This window comes from Capricornis sumatraensis, chromosome 1, assembly GCF_032405125.1.
Source record: "Capricornis sumatraensis isolate serow.1 chromosome 1, serow.2, whole genome shotgun sequence".
Lineage (NCBI taxonomy): Eukaryota > Metazoa > Chordata > Mammalia > Artiodactyla > Bovidae > Capricornis > Capricornis sumatraensis.
Window position 1 is genome coordinate 157,107,614 of NC_091069.1, and position 23,757 is coordinate 157,131,370.

The 23,757-nt window shown below is 35.4% G+C and overlaps 1 protein-coding gene across 2 annotated transcripts in view; it reads right to left on the reverse strand.

Moving 5' to 3' along the window:
• Positions 1 to 23,757, reverse strand: part of CBLB (Cbl proto-oncogene B) — a 218,480-nt gene that overhangs the window by 188,450 nt on the left and 6,273 nt on the right. For both annotated transcript variants that reach the window (XM_068990103.1, XM_068990168.1), the window contains one exon: positions 15,414 to 15,664. In XM_068990103.1, coding sequence (XP_068846204.1) covers positions 15,414 to 15,664 — 251 coding nt within the window. The remainder of the gene's footprint in view (positions 1 to 15,413; positions 15,665 to 23,757) is intronic.

The window sequence follows — 23,757 nt, forward strand, 5'->3', positions numbered from 1 at the left end:
AAAATTCACTGTGTAAGTGAATTACAAACCCAAAATGGGAAACAAAAAGGACTCAATCATGTTAAACACACACACACACACACACACACACACACACACACACACAGTGCATGCATTCTTTTTTCGAAATTATGTTATCTTCTATATGAGTATACAAATTAAGAAGGTCGCTTTTCAATCTTAACTTTACTAATACCTTATCATGAGAGAGTCTACATTCTTCAGAAGTGCTATAATCTTAAGGGGAAAAGTCATCTTCTGGAACTTTCACTGGAAGCTTTCTTATTTACCAATTAAACTATGAATACATGTTATCTCCAGTGCTGGTCAGTTGTACAAACTGTAACACTTTGCAACTGAAGGACAGTCTGCCTTCTGCCTATCACTTGTTAACCCCCATGAACTCTCAGCCCCAGCCATTTTCCAAGGCTCTTTATTTTTACTTTAATGGTGAGAAGCAAATGTTTATTCAAGATCTTCATATTATTTGTATAGATGCAATATGTAATTCTATAAAGAATAACCTAAGAAGGCATCATACATGAATTATTTTCCTATAATAAATCATTCTAAAAACTATCTTCAAAATAAAAAAAAAACACCTTAGGTCATATTTCACAGAAATTCTTTGTGAAAACCAAAGAATTGAATTGTGAATTATCTGTAACAGTTACTATCTCATAGTGAAGAAAATCTCCAGTAGAGCTATGGAAAATTAAAAATAATCACCATGAAAAAAAATGAACATGACCTTACTAAAAAGGAGAGGCAAGACAACACTAGGAAATTTTAAACGTTTAAACCAACTTAATTCTGAACTCCAACCAGAAATTTTAAATAACATAATTTAAAGTTACAAAGAAAAATACTTTCATTCTAAGGCATACTGAGACCCAGGAAAATTTTCACACCCTTAAGGATATAACCTACTAGGTCCAGATGAACTCTCAACTATATGCAGTAGACTGTTGATATATTAAAATACTGGGTGTACATTCTGCTTCTTTCAAAGCTTCAGTGACCTGCAGTGAATTGGAAACTTACTGAAATAACATCTAATTAAAATTCTTCACAGTAGCCTGGGATTGTAATACAGCAAATAAAGTCCCGTTCTCACCTTGTTTACTTGCCATCTGTCTCCTTCTTAAATGTCAAGTACTGAAAATGCGAGAAGAATTCTAGTTATTTTACTCCCACATAAATGACAGTTTACCATAAATGCATACCAAGAAGACTCTCAACTTGCTGTGGGAATCATGCCACATGTATAGCACGGCAAGTAAATAAAGAGCAGTTACATAATGGAAAGTTATCAGCGACAAAAGACATCCACACTGTCTTTAAATGTAATGGGTATTTTGGGTGACTAGAGGAAAATAATGTTTGCCTTTTGTGTCTCATTTACAAGACTTTACTTTCCGGCCTTAAAGTCATGCCAAACATGTGCTAGAACCACCATGCTGCACAACTTCCTGGAGCACCACTTCCCTTAGGAAAGAGTAAAAGCATCAAGACACATCTGCCTAGGCCACCTTCCCTCTGTCAATGGTTTCTGAAATCAGAAGACCCATTCAGTCAAGTCCAGGAGCCATGTCCTCTCCTTCAGATGCCACTAAAGACTTCCTCATCCAGGATCAAAATAATTTATCATGGTTATCTGTGTCTAAAACCACCTCCCTGGAAATGAAAAGTGAATTTGGGAGTATCCCCAATCTTGACTAAATAACACTAAATTTTATTATGTGAGAAGAACTATTAAGATAAATTGAAAAGAACAACTTAAGAGGTTCCTAAATTAGTCTGAGGAGATGCTATGAAAGCATCACAGAGGCAACAGAAAACAAAAAAACAAAAGGGTATAATCTTAAGGACTTCCACAGTTACAGGAAGAGGAAAAGTATTTGCAAAGATTTTCAGGCAAGTTTCAGTATTAAAATATGGCCTGAGAAATGGATGGATCATGGCCAATCAAAATGGTAAAGTTGAGATTACTGACATCCCACACTAGTTAACTTACAAAAACACACAAAACCACCCCCACCTTGGTACAGTGAGTCAAAACAAACTGCTGACAAAACCTCACAGCTATGTGAGGGGGCGCAATAATAATACACAGTGAGAACACACATGTCTCTGTTTTCCTTTAAAGTCTGTTTCTAAGTCTGCATGGTTGATGTAAGAGAACAGCAATTCCTTTCTTTAAAAGCCCTGTCTACATATTCAAAATGTCTCAGATGTCCCTCTGAGCTGGTATGCTCATGCCAAAGAAAAAAAAAAAAAAGGGAAAAAGCTTTCCGCTTATACAGCAGGAATTCCAGATCTAACTGCCCAACCCTGCCCTTTAAAAGGAAAGAAAAAAAAAATGGCAGTTAAGGAAATATATATAAATGCCAAAAGAAAAAAACCTCCTAGCTAAAAATTGAAAACTAATTTTCAAGTTTGAAAATCCTTATCTGTAACAGGGAATTCCATCAGTAAAAACACAAGAGGACCACCATAATAAAGACTTTTTCCATTTGTGCACATGTATTTATGCACTCCCTGAAGAGTCATGAAATACTTTAACGACCATCTGCTGCACAGCAAGCTGTAAAGAGGATAAAGCACTTCTGTCAATAATATATATCAAACGAAACTGGACTATTCATGTCAAAAGCATAGATTTCTGGAGGATTCCCCAGTTGCTGAGAAGGTCTAGGTATTCAGGGTCATAAATACAACACAGCATAAAAACAAAAACAGTCTTTGAAGAAATGGCAAAGGAAGAGGAAGTGAAAACATTCATAGGAGTTCAGATGGAGAACTAGTGTGTCAATAGAAAAGCTGTAAAATATGCTCATTGCCATGTGCAATTTGCAGCAACAAGCAGAATGGTGACACAATGGGTTTTTCAGGGGTTTATATCATAGGTACTAAGGGTAACCATAAAGACACTCCATTACAGTGCTTACAAACTGAAGTAATTTTACCAACTTTATCCAAAAATATCACTACATTAAGGACATTTTTGCATATACATAGAATTAAGTATTGAGGATTCCCTGGTGGTCCAGTGGTAAAGACTCTGCACTTTCATTGCAGGGAGCATGGGTTCGATCCAGGGATTGAACTAAGATCCCACAAGCCAGACAGTCAAAAAAAAAAGAGAGAGAGAGGAATTAAGAATTGCTATAAAATATAACCATTCTATAATAAATAGTGGTATTATTGTGCTTATGGACAGTTTTCCTTCTAAAATCAATGGCACTTATTGCCAAATCTGAACAAGCTGACATTCAGAGTTTATCTACAAATTCTAAAAACTAAGCCTTTGGACACTTCACTGGCCTCCCCCTCCACCATGTAACACTTTCATTTTCTCATGTTTCTAGGCCCTAGTAGCTCATAAACAAGGAATAAATCAGAACCTTCAAATAAGTTTATACTAATTCCAGAGAAACGATCCTATACTTTTATGAGTGTTGGCCAATTCTGGAGCACTGTTCCTGATCTGTGGGAGAAACACAGGAGTGCTTTTTGCTTTTAAACAACTTACATTGAGGCACTTTAAATGATCTGTCTTATCACCATTTTAAAAAGATGACAATATGTGGTTAAGGGTCACATGAAAGGTCTTGATAAATATCGGAGGAAAAAAGATACTGGAGCGATCAGCAAATGTGGAAATAAGATAGGGATGGGACAGAGTGGGAGCTTCAGCTATATAATAATAGAAAAGGTCTGCAGAAATGGGGGGTGCATAGGAAGATGAAGAGGAATTAGCAGGCTAAAAGGCTGCATGTGAAGGTAAATTTTAAGGACAGTGATTAGGCCAATCTGTGAAGAATATGAAAAAGAATTCCAATCCCTTTTGTCCAACAAAACTCTTTCAAAAGCCTTTCAGAAACTTACCTGTCTTGGGACCCTGAGTGACAACTGGGAGTGGTCATCTACCTACAGTGATGATAAAGGAAGTTCAGTAAAGCGAAAGGAGTGCTGAAAAGATCTGGGCTTCTTCTAGCCTCACCTGTCCCATCTCAATGATCCCAGGCGACTGTACACATTAACTGAGATGATTTGACTGAGGGAATCTTAAGAGCAGGCAGAATATCAGAAATAACTAGGGCACTTTTTAAAAATGTGGATGCATTTAGAATTCAACTGGTAAAGGCAGAGGTACTGCAGAAAGTCAGGGATCTATACTTAGCCATTCTAGGGGGTGAGAATGCATCATTTGGTCTGGGCTATGTACAGAAGCCACTAGATTAGATGATTGCCAAAAACATTAATAATAGATCTTGCGTATCTCATGTTTCAAAAAATACCCTATGAAAAAAGTTTAAATTTATCACCCATTAAAACTTTATACAATTTATATACATCATACTGACACAAGACAGAAAATGGGGGTCTAATAAAGATTTAGCTCTCAATCATTGACTCCCTTCCATTAACATTTTATTGTCCTCAGAATATCACAAGGATCAGCAATGCATAAAGCATCACTAGCAGAACAGAACAAAAATCAAGAGGAAGAAAAAAAAGTTTTAAGTTAAAAATGTCAAGTTTCTAAGACTACCATCGAAGATTATATCAACAGTGCAAAGGTCAGTAAACTTTTTCAGTAAAGGCTCACACAGTAGATATTTTCAGCTTTGTGGGCCATACAGTCTCTGTGGCAACTACTGACATCTGTCAGTGTAGCCACAGAAGGGCATGTCCACGTACCACTGAAATTTTATTTACAGAAAGAAGCACAGGCTGGATCTGGCTTACGGGCTGTAGTTTACCATATACTGATAAAGTGGGGAAAAGACTGTGTCAAATTACCAACTTTACTTCAGTTGCTTTATAAAAAAACAAAAATCTTACATATCCAACTCTGGAGAATAAACTAAAATTAGAATTATACAGAGGAAAAAAAAAACCACACCAAAAATATGGTTAAAGGGAATTTGCTGTTTTGTATTTAAGAAATTAATAAGAATTAAGAATTTTACTAAATTTAAAGAATTTAACTAAATATTGAAGAATTTAACTAAATTTAACTGAATCCGGGCAAACCTACTTTAACTGGATAAGTGAGACCTGGCTGACAAGAACAGAGATCTTTAGTCAAATTAAAAATTTCTAAATTTTTCTGGAAAAGAATAAAACTGACAGCTCCACATGCTGTTACTATCACTGAAAATCAATATACTCCATAAAAAACCTTCAGAACAAAAACTGAAATGTTTTCAGTATGTTGAAGATGAGTTAACATTTTACCTTCATTAATATATTTCAGCCAAAAATATTTAAGTAACCTCTCCTATTTCCTCAAAGGAATTAAAAGTCTTAAAAGTCACAGGCAACTTTTGTCTCTCACACACTCTCTCACAGATAAATGCAACAAAAAAGCATGTTCCAGAAACGAAGCTTTCAACAAACAATCCTGAATTTAACTAATATATGCTGTCTCGCAAAAAAAAAGTTTCTGTTACTGACCATTTGACATATATCAACAATGCCTTAATAAAGATGAGGAAATACCCCTTTTCACAAGTATAAAATGTGCTAATTGTTCAAATGAGTCTTTCTAAAAGAAAGTTGAAAAGGGCTTACAATGCTGATACCCTTCAGCTGCCGACAGCTGCAGGCTCACACATGTTGACTGGTAATAAGATATTATTTAGAAACACATCACATCTGAATATATACAATTCCTGTCAAGTCATGTAACCTCCAATCAGTTTAGTTTCTCCATATAGAAAATGGAATTGGAATACTTAGCACTCATCTCTGAGGCATGTTTGATAACAAAGATAGTAATACAAGGCCTATAAAACAGAATTTCATTCTTCCTTACCTATTGAAACTAATTACTCGCTTTCAATTAAGTGGGTCTGAACATAAGTTTCCAGTTGTCAAAGTTTAGAAGAGAATGAGGTATTACTCAATGAAAACAGAAAACAATTGTTTTCTCTTTTAAAGGATAATGAGTTCAAGATGAAACTGTCTTAGTCTTCCTTTCTTTAATTTTAAATATCTTCCTCTAGAAAGCCAACAAGAAGAGAAAAAACTTATGTCTACTGTTCTGGATACAACAATTTCTCAGGCCTAAAAAGACCTAAGAGAACCTGCTTGGAGGGAGCAAGCTGGTAGAAAGGTTCCTGAACAGCTTTTTGATGGACAGCAGAAAGAGGACAGGCGTACGTAGTGGTACTCTTCTTTCCTCAGTGTTGTAGGCAAAAAAAACGACACTGCAGCAGGAATTCTACAACCATGAGAGGTGACTTCAACCATGAGAATGAAGATGAACCCAACACACTAAGGAAGTAAACGACAAAGCCAGAAAGAGCTTGGGTCTCCAACAGCATGCTGAGAGTTACACATCCCTATATATGTAAACAACTGTTGCTCACATATTACTACTTTCATCCAAACACATTCCTAATTTATGCAACTTATATACTCAGCTTATGTTGACAGAATGCTTTTAAAATTGTACTGTCCAAAATCTGGACAAAATTTAAACCCTACTTTAAGCCAAGAGTTGGCAAACCAAAACCCCCAGGGCTAATTTACTCTACCACAATATTTTTCTAAATAAAGTTTTACTAGAACACAGCCATTCCAATTCATTTACATACTGTCTGTATCTGCTGTCCTATAATAAAGAAGAGCTAACTATTTGCCAAAGACCATCTGGCAAGTTTAAAATATTTACTGTCTAGTTCTGTAGTTCGCTGACCCCTGGTTTAAGTCACTCAACCTGTCATTTTTAGAAATAATTTACCCTTGTTTTACTAATATTCTTGAGTTTATTTTTTAAAATCTTAATTTGAAATCATACTTGTGACACACTTTTCAGAATTCAGAATCGGTCACGCTCAGGCATGTCTGACTCTTTGCAACCCCATGGACTGTAGCCAGTCAGCTTATTCTGTCCATGGCATTTCCCAGGCAAGAATACTAGACTAGGTTGCCATTTCTTACTCCAGGGGACCTTCCCAACCCAGGGATTGAACCCACATCTCTTGTGTCTCCTGTATTGGCAGACAGATTCTTTACCACTGATATTAAAGATACAAAATGAACATGGAAGTATAACCGCCTCTATGCCACCAACAAGGAAAACACCTCCCACATCTTTTTTCTTTTAATTTGCAATACAGAAAACATCCTAAACAGAATTAATGATAATGAAGCAAGTCATAATTAACCACTTTAATTAATACTCCAGAGCTTATCACAAAATAATAGAATAAAACAGGGATTCTTAATCAAGGGATAATCAGGGCTATTAATATTATAACTTAAATATACATACTCATAGTACTAATAATTTCTTGAGATGGCATTTTATACCTTGAAATAAAAGTAATTATGAATTCATTTATTTCAACTTATATAATTTATTACTGATTAAAGTCAAATTTCATCATAGTTTTCAATATGTGTAAAAATTAATAAATTAATTCACAGAGCTTTTCATTATAAACCTGAAAAAAAACTACAAAATTATTGGAGCTACAGATCCTTCAAAAAATAATTTTCAGTAATTTGTTTGGCATTATCTTCTATTGGGCAGTTTTTCACTCTTGCATGACATATATTGTAATAAGTTTCAATATTCTTCCACCTCCATAGTAAAAATTTTACACTGCTATATTTGATCCATGTTATGGGTAAACTATGCTGAAATCCCAGCCTCAACCCTACCTAGAAATGTGACCTTATTTGTATATTATTTCTCTGTATATGTAATAAAATTAAGATAGGGTCATTAGGCTAGGTCCTGAGCCAAGGTGATTGGTACCTTCCTAAGAGGTAAATCTGTAGAGACACACACACACACACACACACATACATATACAATGACAGTCTTTAGAGGCAGAGACTGAAGTTACACGGCCAGACAGTCTTTAGAGGCAGAGACTGAAGTTACACGGCCAGAAGTCAAGGAGTGCCTGGGCCACCAGAATCTGCCAGGAGCCAAAAGCACGCTGCCCTAGAGGGTTGGAGGAAGCATGGCCCTCTGGACATCTTGATTTCAGGCTCTAGGCTCCAGAAGTGTGAGAGAATAAACTTAAGGGAACATATACCACAATTTAAGCCATTCCGTTTGTGGTCGTTTATTACAGCAGCCCTAGGAAATCAATACAGTCACACATCTGTGATTACATGTGATCACATCACATGACCAGATGTTCAAAGTAACACATGTCAATAATAAATCTAAATTATCTTTGAGTTTAATCTCTTCCTCAGTGGTTCTACCAAATGAGACAAGCAGTCTCAATCTTTATGATTTAAATCTATAAATGGGCACCTTCTGCAATGACCTTAGGTGTAACCTGCTACAATTAATACATCTATCTATAAACAACTCATGCATAAATGAAAACTCCAACAAGAACTCACGCTCTAACAATAATGATCTTTAAGAGACAAAAGATTAATACTAAAAATGGGTTTAGAAAACTGAATACTCCTGAAGCACTTTATTTCAAAACAGTGAAACATGAGGACTATTTTATGACCTAACCAATTAGTGCTGGATGCTAATCTGTTTGGATTCCCAGAAACTCCACTTCTATATTAAATTACCAAAAGAAAGAAAGAAAGAAATGCTTCTTGGGCAAGATTTCCAAGCATTCTTCAGGCTATAGAATTATCACTGCAGCTTTTCTGTTTTATAAACAGACTTCAATTTAGTTTTGCAAAAAACTACCAAAGGGGCTCTCTTTAACTATCAATAAATAACAAATCTGCCACTTGAAACACATCATTCATCAACCTTCTTTGTGGGAGTATTGTTATTATGAAACTGAAAACAGGCATTCTTTCTTGAGTACTTCTGGATTTTAATTATCAAATTTGAATGTCACCAGATATTTACTGAAAGGAAAACATCAATTTTAATAAGCTGCCTTAAGACTGAAAAACATAAAAGGTGTTCAACCATAAAGCCGAGTTCTCTTGAGCCGTGTGAGCTGGCTTTACTGTCTTGTGATACAATGGTTATTACTCAAAAATTTTAATCAACTCCAAGTAAAAATTCTCCAATTTTAAAATCAAACTATGTGTATATAATATATATATATATTATGGCCTGGGAGGAATTTAAATAAATTGCAATGAAATGTTTAATACCTAATAAACCAGGTGTTATAGACTGAATGGTGTTAATAGAGGGCTGGGGAAAGAAAGTAAATAAATACCAAATAAATGGGCTAAATGTAAACATTCTGGTTAAAATTTAAAAGGAGTGGGCACTGGATCCAGCTTTAAATTTGAGTATCTGGATAGCAGAATAATTTGTATTATTTTGCATTCTGAAAATATATTCCAAAGAGGAAACTGCTCAAGAAACCCCTTTCTCTTTTGACTTGTATGAAAATCAACAAACTACTTTGTATCCAGTTAGCAAAAGCAGCATGGATCTAGTTGCTCATAAAGTCCTTAGCAGTCAAAGATTCTGCAAGCTCTGACCTGCCCACTCTAACAGATTCCTTTTGTCTAACTTTGAAAGATTTATCTAAACAACTTTCTTGTGGCCTCTATGTTCATAGAATATTAAAGAAAAAAACCCCTTCATGTCCAAACTTTAGAAAAGTATATTCATGTCTCTCAGATCCTTGAAATATGAGTGAAAGCATTCTTATCAAGACTAAATAAACTATTCATTCATGATAAATTAATCTCAGGGAGATGCTCACTTTTTCTAGAGAAAATTTCATTTCCTACTTGGCAGACACATTTGGACTGATTACTATTTTCCTCTGTATCCAAATTACATATCATCATTTTAAAATATCACAAATTAATCTTTTCCTTCCTCTACTCTTACACTGAAAAGGAAAACATGCCTAGAATGCAGACACATATAAAAAATTAAATAGCAATGGAGTATGTTTATATTAAAATATTTATGTTCAAAAATCTATCTACAACCTATTTTGACTTATTTAGAAATCATATTTTTCTACATGCAGCTTGTCCCTTGTTCTCATGAAATGCAAAAGAATTGAAATTTTCACCATTAGTTTTAAAAAAAGAAAATAGAAAGATTAGGTTAATATTTAAAATATAAAATTGTTTTCTTAAAGGAGGATAAACCATTCCTTCTCGTGCATCACTAAACAATAGGTATTTCATGAAACAAATGGAATGCATTTAATACCGCACAAATTTTTTACAGAAGACATAACTTTCCTAAGATTAACTCTCCTGCAAATGATTATTGTAATAACAAAAAACAGCATTTTTTACTAGAAAGTACTATTGGATTTGAAAAAATATTTAAGAGACTAATGGAGCAAAAGGGACATTCAGTTTGAAACGCCTCATTTTTTGATGTTGAAATGTCTGAACCAACAAATATTGTGACTATCCAGAAAACAATAAAAGACTAAAAAACACATCCTGCAATCAGGAAAGCAACCAAGGTTACAAAGAATATTGGAGGAGAAATGGCATCAGACCACAAGATTCCTGCACTCTTCCCTCACGTCCTTCTCACAATGCCCAGGGCTGCCCAGGAGAAAATGTGGAACTTGATGAGGGATTATAAACAAGGCCACTAACCTATGAGGTTCAGCAATAATTAAAACTACCACACAGAACACAAAGGTCGGTATCTTTATATGGTGAGATGGAAAACCCATGAGGAATTTCAAAACTGCTAACATGTACTCATGTTTATGATAATTTAAACATTTCAGTTAATACAAAACTAGTCTCTGGCCAAAGCAATGCTGTCATACAGCTGTATGAGGAATGCAAGCAGGTTGGTTTGTGGCTTTGTATTTTGTTGTTGCCCTTATTGTTGCTGCTGTTGTTGTAGCTGATGTTGTTTTGATTCAACTTATCTTTAGTGTATCAGTTTCAAAATGTTCTTGGTACACTATTTCATGACTCACAACACAGGCATAAACATCAAGCATAGTGATCTGTGGTTCTTTAAGGAGAAAGGCACTTTATTAATGGAGCAGGCTATACATTTTTCTTTGCTCAGCCAAATGGTCAAGAGAGAAAAAGATTTTTGCCTGATGCTCCTGCACGAATTTTAAACAAAGGCTAGCATTTTCTAGAATTAAGTTTTTAATGTCAAAATACATTTTAAAAATCTTTTTTTGGAATGAGTACTATTATACTAGCTATGCACACTATGACTTGTTTTCTACAATACATGTACATCAAGAATGGCCCAGGGGCTTTCTTTCACATGATATTAATAATAAGACAACTTCTATGTATTACTCTTTGGCATGAATTTTTTTAGAGCCTTTATTTTCTTCTCAGATAGGCTATCAAACACAGAGCTATTTTTCCATCTCAGTTGACTTCTGGTTTTGTTTCAGTGGTTGCAAACCAGAGTGTAGGAGGGAAAAAATGGGTTGTAGCACTCTGGTTCACTGAAGCAGCTCTAAAACATGGAAAATCTGATTATCATTATGCCATCACCTCTGGGTGTTCTACAAAAACAGTGCCCAACAAACCAGGGTGTGAAGAACAGGTGATTAATACATAACTTTTTATATGAGAAAGAGAACTCTTTTCTTTTAAAATGATCAATTGATGAAACTGCCAGGCACATCATTGAAGAGAGGCATCTCCTGTCAACTTCACAACTGTCACCTGTAGCCACCCTGTAACTACCCTCACACCCACTTTGACTTTTGCCACTAAAACTTAAGAAATGTGTTATAAAGTTTCTCCTCTTCTCTGTGCTTGAAACTATAAATTGTCCCTTCTCTACATGACTCCTACTCCACATTTGCAAAAGCTATGTGTGCCAGAGACCAGTGAATTATTTTTACCAGATAGACCAGTTAAGAATGGTGTAGACATTGCTCAGGAAGCACCAACTCAGTGTGAGGTTCAAATGTTTGGGGAGGGGGGATATGGGGAAAAAGTGATTCTGGAGCAGAAAGAAGTTTACTATAAAACTCAAGTGAGGCATACAGGCTGCTTCTACCAGAAAGCATTATTCCACCCATTCTCAAAGCAAGAGGCTTGGACTATGTGCTCTTAATATCTATTTCCATGGCAAATAAATGTATTTAATTTCTACCTCTCACCCTCTACACAGGGAATACACTGCATGCCATTTGCTATATCTATTTATTTTTCTATTTGTTATTATATTTATCACATTTATGTGAAAACTGTCTTAAAAATTCCGGCTGCTCGTATTTAAGCAATCAGTTAAAGCACAGCTGGTTCAAAACTGATGTATGATTTTTTTCCCCACTAATCCCTACATTTAAAAGAAATCCACAAAGATGTTTATTTTTGATACAACAGGAACATTAAAATAAAATTTTGATTCATGTATTCATTCAGGACAATTTTCTTCAATAAAGTACAGAATCTTTCAGGGAAATGCTGGTTTAGTCAACGAACTCCAAATTACTATTTCTACTTTAACTGTCCTTCATTTTTAGCTTAAAAATACTGATGTCCCTAGCAACATTATTTACAAAACTTAAAAAAATATATTGTTCAGAGAATTTATAATATTCCCAATAATCAGTGTATCATACATGTTAGGTAAGAGTCATAATACTAAACAGAATACTCAAATGCCTAACAACAATGAGAAGATTCTAAGTTTCTTTCAAATTCTATAGAGTAAGACATCCCAGAGCTCCAAGTACAATAGCATGCTTAAGCCTCAGTTAACATTTGAAAAACTAAGGAAATACAGAATGAATTGTTTAAAAATATATTACCACTAAAAGAAACACAAATAGAAAATCTGCATCTTGTTATACTGTACCAAGGACAGTACATCATTATGAATTATGATCAAACATCTATCAAATGCAAGCTTTGCATAAACAGCGGCCATTGAACATTATCAGAAAATGGAACATGGATGAAAGAAAAATCCAATTAGAAATATGCTACACCAGCACAGAAGCTAGTAAGTGTAGGGTTGAATTTCAAACAGTGACAAAATTCACTTGAATACTTAAAACACAGAATTTACAGAGTTGCCTCAATATGATCACTTAACATTATGCAATCTGTCATCTATGGAAATCTATACACGATCAATCGAAATTTATAAAATTTCACCATGATATGGTCACACATAAAAAGCCAAAAAAAATCAAAACTTATGCATGAAATGGTAATTATAAGACATCTCCTGAGCTAAAAAATATTTCAGGTTTCTAAAAATGATATAAAGTGAAATAAAGCTAACCCCATTAAATACTACTACATCCAGTTAAAACACTGTATTCACTTGAATTCCTAGATCCTATAAGTTATACACTTTCTCACTGACCTGATAACCTAAAAAGTAAAATTTCATGGACTGCACTACTAGGTTAAGAATGTCAGGGCTACCAAATCTGCTTAAGATGTAGAAAGATATTTCTAAAACAACTTAATTTTATTAGCTCAGTGGCAAAATTACAAGGTAAAAATACAGTTTTAAACACAAACATGTCCCTTTCCATAACCTTGGACCATTCTTGGAAAGTCTGTAAGAAACCAACACTATGATAGTTCTCTTCCTTATTTCCAGAACCCTGTGGCAATTCAAATTCCCATTAATAGGCCTGGACAGAGTCTCAGAGCTTGAAGCTAAAAGGCAACTAACTAACTGGAAGATTCACCACCCTCAAGATGTGTAAACTGTGGTCCAATAATATTAAGTGAGGAGCCCACAGTTACATAATTGGTTAGACTCCTATGATTATGTTAGGATTCATCACTAATTTAGAGAGCAAATTATAAATAAGTAAACATTCATGCCATTTTACCTTTGGCAGAGGGTTTTCCTACATTTAAATTTGATGGTTTTACTCACTCTGGGTATTTGTTTGGCTGGTATTTACAACTTCAGTGTCTACATACATAGATAACTGAATTTTCTGTTATACAATCTTATATTTCATTAGACTAAAGGAGGCAACTGTTTCTGACCTGTAATAGAAATTTCTTAGAAGTTTTTCCAATATCTAAAGAAACTAAAATCCAAAGACATTAAGAGTCTTAAACTAAAATTCACCTCAACTACATTAAGACATTATATACTTTAATTAATATTTGTTTTACAGTCTGGAAATATAAATAGACGATCACTATCTAGATATATTCTAGATATAAATGTCCCAGAAACGGAAAACGCTATTATTTTTTCTATTCAGCTAAAGACAGATCATGAAATTTCATGTTGAAAAAGCCAAACAACAAACTTTAATGAAGAATCTACAAGTCAAAAATTCTGGCTATGAAATGAGGATTCAGTTGATGTTACTTCAGGCATCAACACTCCAGGTTCTCGCTTAACAAAGAATAGGAATTGAAGTTACATCTGCCATTCATATCTAGCACACCACACATCCAATCAAGACTGTGTCCTAAAGACACTGTCCAATACCAAATGCTGGCTGAGTTGAGCAACAGAAACTCTTCACTGCCAGTGGGGATGTAAACTGAACAGCCACTTTGCAAAACAATCTGGAAACTTCTTACAAAACTTCACATAGGCTTATCATAATATCAAGTAATTATACTAAGTATTTGCTCAAATGAGCTGAAACTGAAATTTATGTCCACACAAAATTCTACACATCAGTATTTATAGCCGCTTTATATATAACTGCCAAAACTTGGAAGCAACCAAGATCGCCTTCAATAGATGAGTGGGTTAAACAAATTGTACTACGTCCACATAATGGAATATCACTGAGTAATAGAAATCAACTATTAAGCTATGAAAAGATACTGGGTAACCTTAAATACACACTGTTAAGTAAAAGAAGCCAGTCTAAAAAGGTTACATATTACATGATTTCAACTATATGCCATTCTGAAGAAAGCAAAATGATAGGGACTAAAAAGATGACAACTGCCAGGGCTTCAAGAGGTGTGGTGGAGGCAGGCGGGTAAGGAAACAATGAACAGGTCAGGCACAGGGCATTTTTAGAGCAGTGAAACTATTCTCCATGATCCTACAGAGATGGATACATGACCTTATTATACATGTGTGGAAATTCATAGAGCCATGCAACACAAGCAGTGAACCCTAACAGACACTATGAACGTTAGTTAATAATACTGTATCAATATCAGCTCATCAGTATAACAAAAGTACCATACTTGGTTAGCTGTTAAGAAGAAACTGGCACTTGGAGGAAGGAGGTAAATGGAACTCTACTTTCTGAACAACTTTTCTGCAAACTAAAATTTCTCTGAAAAATAATGCCTATTCAGAAAAATAAGAACACCGTCTCATGAACTAGCTACTGACACAGATAATTTTGTGCAAACCTTGTATAAAATTACAAGGTTTAAATAATGTGAAAAGCAAATATACAAATCCAATATTTCCCTTCAAACACACACATGGTGACATGTATCCTAACCATGAAACAAAAAGCAACATTGACTAACACTAAGAAAAATAAAATCTGAAATAATCTTACCTGTCCTGCGACTGCTCTTCATACATCCTCTCCTTGCCTTCTTTAAAGAGCCTTATTGCCCTTTTTGACTTTTTCATTAGACTATCAATGTAGATTTTAAAATATTCATTCTCACTGAGTTGGGCAAGTTTCTGGTTGTCATCATATTTACTCAATATAAGTCTCAAATGCTGATATGTATCAGGTAAAATATCAAGTATATATGGTGGGCTATTTTTCAACTGAAGTTTGGGGTTTTGGCACAGTCTGACCTAAAAGAAACAAGGACAGAAATAAAACATTTTCATGTGAACTGCAACACTTTCTTCCACAGAAAAACTGAAAAATTATCAAACTATGTACTATTTCTTTGCTTTCCATAAAACAAATTTTGACTTTAAAACTATAATCACCAACCTACAAAGAATTAAATTCCCATCTGTTCTCAATTAAATCCTATTTTCTTTTGCTCTCATTCAGTTTCTCTGTCAGACCTTTACTTTCAACCCCAAAGTTTTCATCCTCTCTTCAATATCCCATTGTTCACAGCTTAACAGAACACCAACATGCTAGTTATTGTATATCACTAACAGTCTTTCTTTTAAACAAAAATGAGGGAACAGGCCTCACCTGCTGGCCTATCTTAATGTCTCACATTCAGATATTATTTTCCCAACTAAAGCTATTTGATTGATTTTATGTTTTGGTATGCTGTTCCCAAACACTGAGGAGACTAAAACAGGTACAATTGTAATAACCAAATTATTAAGTAGCAAATGGGTGTTAGGTCAGAACAAGTCTTTTCCACCTCTTTACATTACATCCAAGGCTTAGAAACACCTGCTACATAACGGTTCAGTCATTCCATCAGGTGTCATCCAACCACTGGGGCATTCAGGGCTAAGTGCAGAACTGAAAATACCTTCTGTTAGAAAAAAAAGGCTGAATTCTACTACTACATTCGCTGGTACACGTTCATGTGATTTAGTCAAGAGTAAGTTAACCCATCTCATTCTTACCCCTCCAACCACAGTATAAAGAGCCATCCAATTAAACATTTAAATGTAATCATTGGGAACTGCATGAGTGTGTACATAAAGATGCCCACTTTAACAAAAGGCAAAACGTACACCTAAAGGCAGATTTACTGAGAAGCTTGTGATTACTTGGCCCCCTTCTAAAGCTTTCATCATAAATCTTTCTGCAAAGTTTTCAAGAGCAAGATATTTTAAACACAGCTGGCTAAGATTTCTGTCTTTTTCCCAGTGTGACATCCCTTCTGTCAAACCGAGCCTTCTACTGGGTGGCACTGAAGTGGTGAGGGTCATGTCTGGAGTCTGGCTAATGCAAATTTGGGTTGAACACACACTTAGTTTGACTTTAATGGCAAGTGAATGTAAAGAACACAGTCACTTCTGAAACTAGTTATATCATTGCCAGCAGCTGTGATAAAAGAATGGCTTCAGGAACATTTCAAGTGTCTCTGATGCTGACCAGCCCAGCACAGGAGTAGAAAGGTCACGTTTGAATTTCCTGGTACCCGGGACTGGTGGCATATGTGAGCAATGTAAGAGAGTCAAAGCATAAAGTGTACAGAGCCTAGATTATTTCTCTGACGTTTGTGGACTTAACTTTTTTTTAATTTATAACTTGTGACTTTTTATTGTTCTAAAAAAATACACTTTCACATCCAATTTTGTATTCTTTTTCTCTTTAAAAGGACCACTCTAAATTTCAGGTTCCACAAAACATGGATGCACTTTTGGGTACCCATAAAAGTGCTGGGACTAAATGAAAAAGAGTTGTTTAAGAACTACAAACACAATGAATCAAGGAAACAACAAATGAAGAAAGCTCTCTTAAACTTACTTTCTCAATTGCTTTCTTGAGAAATAACCATATCATCTTTTGTGAGGAGAAAAATCTGACTAACTATCAAGCATCAGCTCCTAAGACAAACATTTCTCACATTAACAATGGGCATTTTATCTCCCTTCTTTTTGTATACAGTGCCTAAAATAATTATCCAGCATTATCAGTCAGTTCAGTCGCACAGTCATGTCCGACTCTGTGCAACCCCATGGACTGCAGCACGCCAGGGTTCCCTGTCTATCACCAACTCCTGTAGCTTGCTCAAACTCATGTCCATCAAGTCAGTGATGCCATCCAACTATCTCATCCTCTGTCGTCCCCTTCTCCTAAAGATTATCCAGCATGTAGTACAGAACTAATAAATGGATGTATAAATGGTTGGTTGATTTGATTCTGAAATTCTTTATATATATTTTTACACACAAATATTATATTACTTTCTCATTTTCATGACTGAATTATACATAATTGTTTTTTTTTCCCCTAAAGACTGATGATGTCTCAAATATATCAATGACTTAACAAATCCTGGTTAAATCAAGAACGTTTCTCAATTCTTAAAACTAAAAGATAGTATCACAAATATACACAAATTTCAGAAGTATCACCAACAATATCCTACAACAGGTAATTTAATTTTAGCAACATAAAACTTTGTACAATATGTCACCAGACTGATAAATTATTAACCTGCAGTTAGGGGACCAGGCAGTTTTAAATTCATTTCCTCTAACTGGTGAATTTTTTAACTGATAAATAAAAAAAAATTCTCTCAGGTATTTTTTTCAGACATTGCAAAGTACTGTAATTTAATAGATTCTTCTAAACATTACAGATTTTCCATTTCCTATTCGCTACCTGAACTTATTTCTCATTTGCTATATTTAAACTGTAATTCCATCTGAGAATTTATTGCTTTATTCAGTAATATTGTTTGATAACTACTATATACCAGGTACTGAGCTCAGTGCCAGGAAATTATAGATGACTAGAGCACACTTCCTGACTTAAGGAGTCTGGCAGAAGAGACCTAGTTCTCTATAATTAACTTAGGAGCAATGTAATTCTTGCTCTAAGGGATCTTAGTAAAGATCCTGTCCAATCCATTCATTTTCAGATAAAGAAACTAAGAACTACAAAGATTAAGGGACTATTAAAAAATCATTAATCCAACACAAGAGTCTGCATCTTATGAATCTCAGGCTGGTCTTCTTTTTAACTATATCACAACTTAATTAGAATTGGGCATATAATTAATGATCCCTGGCTAAACTCATTTACATTTTTATTTTATTCCATTTGTGAATTTACATGAACTTCAGGACCCATTTGTTAATTCTACAAATGTTGGTGCATCAGGCATTGTTTCCAGCCCTAGGGAATACAGCAAGCAATAAATCAAAGACCTGTCCTCAAGGAGTTTTCTAGTGAAAAAAAATCAGTGGCTTGAAAAAGAATGACAGGAAAATGGGAGCGCTGTAATGGATGCGAGTACAAAGTGCTGGAGGAGGAATGAAGCAGACAGGTCCATGTGGCAGGACCATGAAAGGCATACCTAAATTTGCAAAAGGAACATTCCAGGCAAAGGGATGTGCAAAGGCTGAGAGCAGGGTGTGTGAAAATGAGTCAATGCAATCACTCTCAAAGGTGGACGCAGAGGAAGCCCGTGGTGAGTGGAATAAGAAGCTCTGAAATAGGCGAGAGTCAGTTCAGCCCTTGTAGGCCACACAGTTTTCTAAATCTGCACTTGGGCAAGCGCAACATAAAATGCTGAACTACTACCGTAGGCCACTAAGTGTGCAGTTCATCAGCTGGATTAGTATTAAACTCTGATTTATGACAGCTCCTGCAGAAAATGAATAACCTTATACCAGGACTACTACTTCTAAGCAGGTCAAATTCAATTCAATTCAATAAATATTTATTGAGTGCCTGCTATGTGCAAGGAACTGCGAAAGCCAGGGAGATAAAAAATGCTTTTATAAAAACAGTATTTTAAGGAGAAAAATCAAGCTCACCACAAGGTTCAAGTTCAAATTCAAATGACTTAGATGTCTTCTAGAACTGTCTAAGTTGCTCCCTAGAATGACAGCGGGTCCCAACACAGAAGAACCTTCACAGAGAACAAATCTACAGTCACATTACACAATGATGGACTTTTTAAGGCACCAACTGGTACACAAAAGGACTGATTCATTACTCTTTGCTTTTGAACTGAAAGGTAAAACATTTAGTGTTGGAATTGGGTTAAAAATTCCATTATAGTCAGTGACTCAAAGGGTTTTAAAGAAGACTTTGGAGATCACCACGACCAACTCCTTCCTTGTGACATGACAACACTTAAACACAGAAATGGAACTTAGTGGAGTTTACCGCTCAGAATCCCGCCTTCTGAACTTACAAGTGAGGCACTTTCTCCTTAAAGGTAGACAGCTGCCTGATGTAATTCTTGAAATGTGTTTAAAGATTTTTAAGTAGACTTCTCTGTATATGTCTATATATACATCATCCCACACACATCAAAAATACATTTTATATATATTATATATACACTGTGTATTTCAATAAATACATGAATATGTATTCAGATATATAAAATATATATTCAGACATATCAATGCAAAGGCACAAATGTAAACACAGGATTTACTAGTGCTATAAGAATTCTCAAAGCCGTTTATTTTTGGAACATTCTCGCATTTAAACAGTTTCCTGACTGTGCTTTAATTAAAATTTCTAACCAAAAGGTAACAAAGAAGTATTAGGTCAGCTAACATATTTCCTGCAAACAAGATTCAAACCAGCCCCTGAAATCTATGAAAAAAAATTTATTTAAGTAAATGGAAACTTCAACAGCAAGGAACTGGGTGCATACCACAGCAGACATTCATTATAACATACACCTCACTTCATGAAGCACTCAGTTGTATTAAATCAAGTATTATACCTTCAAAGTGAAATATCCCATTTTTTAAAGACAGTATGGGAAGTCTGAAAGAAATCCTTATTTGTGCTTCCCAGGTAACTAACTGTTCTAAGAGATTCCTTATTGCAGTTACTTAACAGCATGTTGTTATGATAATAAGTATCTATGAGTTCTTCAGATTCTTTACATTTTATCTCAGTAAATCACCACTAAGTATATAAAAGTATAAGAACTTGTACAGCATAAAATGTAAAAAATAGAAAAATAAAATAGAACTCTTTCTACATAAGACTATTAACTGGGCAAAACCAGAAGGTTAACATATAATTGGTTATGAATCTGGAAGTTACTCATAGTAGGATCTGGGAAAACCACCAACTTTTTTTATGGTTTTCAAAGTTTTCTTTAGAAGACTAATATATTAAAAAGCACCATTAAATAACTGTCTAGTTGTATTGAGGTCAATTATTTATTCATTTGTTCACTATCCCTCCATATAAGAATGGAACTTCTTAAGGGTGAAGGGCATATCTGTCTCACTGGTCTTTCTCCATCACGTAATATAAGATCCTGCATACAGTAGGTGTAAAAAATTTCAATGGAGGGAAGTAGGAAGATATGGAGGAAAGAAACGAAATAAGGAGGAACCTCTCAGAAGTAATATTACAAAAAGAATATCCCCACCTATACTGAATAAATCTGTCGACATGAGTACAAAGCTTGGAGAACTTGATCATTACAAATACAGAGGTAAAGGTCCTTTTATTTCTTGCATAAACAGGAAGAGTCAGTCATACATACTTGAATCTTCATATCATGAGCATAAGTCACACGTGCTTAAATATTCATACCATGAACACGGGCCTGAGAATCAATCAGACCTGGGATCTAGCCCTGGCATTCACTAGCTTTACAACCTTGGGCCAGTTTCTTCTTCAGGAAACCATGGAAACTTCTAGAGATGTTACAAAGTCTCAGAAGAAGAAAAGTAAGTGCTCACAGCACAATACTTGGCACACAGTGGGCACTGGCAACTTTTTAGGATTTCTTCCCCTTCCATATTATACCACAATACAGCAGAACCACTGCAGGTTTTGCAAAGGAAGGAGAATTAGACCAGAGGCACTGGTCACCTTGTTGGGGATCATTAAGAGTTCTTTCATTTAGCGCATGTGAGTGTAGACATGTGCACACTTAGTCATGTCCAACTCTGTGGCATCCTACGGATTATAGACCGCCAGGCTACTCTGTCCATGGGATTTTCCAGGCAAGAAGACAGGAGTGGCGTGTCATTTTCTCCTCCAGGGGGAATCTTCCTGGTCCAGGGATTGAAGCCACGTCTCCCATGGGTGAGATTCACTACCACTGAGCCATTGCTGAAGCCCATAATTAGTTCCTAAAGTTTGTTATACTACCTGAAATCCTTACAAGGTCTCCTGCTTTGGGCAGAATAGCAGCAAATAAGACCAGGTCACTACTCCTCATGTGGAATCAGTACATCGGTACTCAGCTGATCTGGAATCTTTTGAAAGGTAGAATACTGAAGTAGTATTTTTGTAATTCCTAATGAAAAATAGTGCAAGCTTAACAATTATTTAAATATTAATGTGTTAAACAGCTAAAAATTTAGTCAGATATTTTCCAAGCATTTCTTTAATGACTAGTAGAAAATCAGAATCTTACAAATAAATTTGTAAAACAATCTTAAATATGTGCCCAAGCAGAGTAGATACAAACAATACTGTGGTGTCATTTAAGGTGCAGCATGTTTTAAGGTGATCTTAATATAAAGGTTCAGGACTGATTTCCATTTCAGTTTTTTTAACTTACCTACACAGTTAACTGCTGGAAAACTAGCTTAAATATATATTGTTTAATCTATAATATGCAATTTGAAAATATGGTTTAAATATTACAAATATGAGTTAAAACACTTTCTGACAACCCTAAGTAAAATTTACAAATTCCTCCATAACTTTGCTGTATATTTCCTCATTTCCCTCTTATCTACACATAAATAGTTATCTACCAAGGATTACCTTTCTACTTGTTCTGAGCCTTTCCCTCCCCCACTGTAATCCACAATACTACTTTATCAATTACTTCTTCTTCCATCTTAAATCACTCCCTACCTATATTCCTTCCCCTCAATTCTACGAACCTCTACAATAGCATCCCCACACACACAAGGCTGTGCTCTGCTCAAATCCTCAAGCTATCGTAATTTTCTTTCTTTATGCTAGTTGTCCCAGTTCTAGAACAATTTGTTGAATTCACATACTGAATTTAATCTAGCTGTCGTTGATGTGACATGGAAAGATAAACAATGGCCTTGACTCAAGAAATGTAATGATTTCTTAAATTTTCATTCAGCTTGGATTTTTCCATTTAAGCTTATTAGTTTTCTTAGATGTTGAAATTACTTCCTTATAAAGCTCTCTCTACCCAGGAAATCAATATGCTCTCATTCCTTTCCTATCTGTTCCATCACTGTTCTTTGTAGGATTCTTTCTCCTTCACCACCATCTAATTATAGATACAAAACCGATACAGCCAAAAATTCCAAGCTCTGACTTTTTCTCCCCAACTCTCACCTTCTAGTCTGCCTTCCAAATCTCTTGCTGTTCTACAGCTTGAAATGCCACCGCTATGGACATATCTACCAAACACACACCTCTAGTTTTAATTTCTCTCTTTAACTGCATATTCAATTTGTGACTTCAAAATGGATATTTCACTCTGGCATGTCAAACTCAACATGGCCAAGAAACAAACATCATGCACCAGGCCCCAAGCTTCCTCTTTTTCTTCGTATGTTCCTTATCTCATTAAGGGCATCACTGCTTTTAGAGTCAACTAAGCTGAAAACCTCAAGAGCCACTTTCACTTCAACTTCTCCTTCATCCTCTATCTCTGAAGGGTCACCAGGACCTTTGGTTTTACTCCAAAATGTCTCCCACATTTGCTATATCTACTGTCAATTTTCTAGCACAGCCCTGTATTATTTCTTACCCAGTCTGTTTTAATTTCTCTTGGTCATTAGTTCTACCTTTAAAGGGGTTTCCCCCCTCTTAACTCATCCTTTCTAGAGTCAAGAGAGTAACTGACAACACAGCCTTGACATTCTCTCATTATGCTCAAACATCTCAGTGGTCCTCTGCCTACTAAATAAAAGTCCAAATTCCTTAACAAAACACTCAAAGTCTCTTTAACCTTCTCTAACTTTCCTTCGATCACTCCATCATCTCCCTTTACCCATCTCTCCTTCAGCCTGATGTGTCCTCCACCTCACTGGAATCCAAAACATCCTCTAAAAAACAGCTAGATAATACTGCCAGCTATACTACACCATACTGCCTACACCAACTTTCCACCCTAGCAAACGATACTCACATACTACATTACAGCACTTTGTGGTTCCCTCAGTCGTGTCAGACTGTTTGCAACCCCATGGACTGCAGCACACCAGGCTTCCCTGTCCCTCACCATCTCCTGGACCTTGCTCAAACTCATGTCCATTGAGTAGATGATGCCATCCTTATTTACACCGTATTACAGCACTTACTA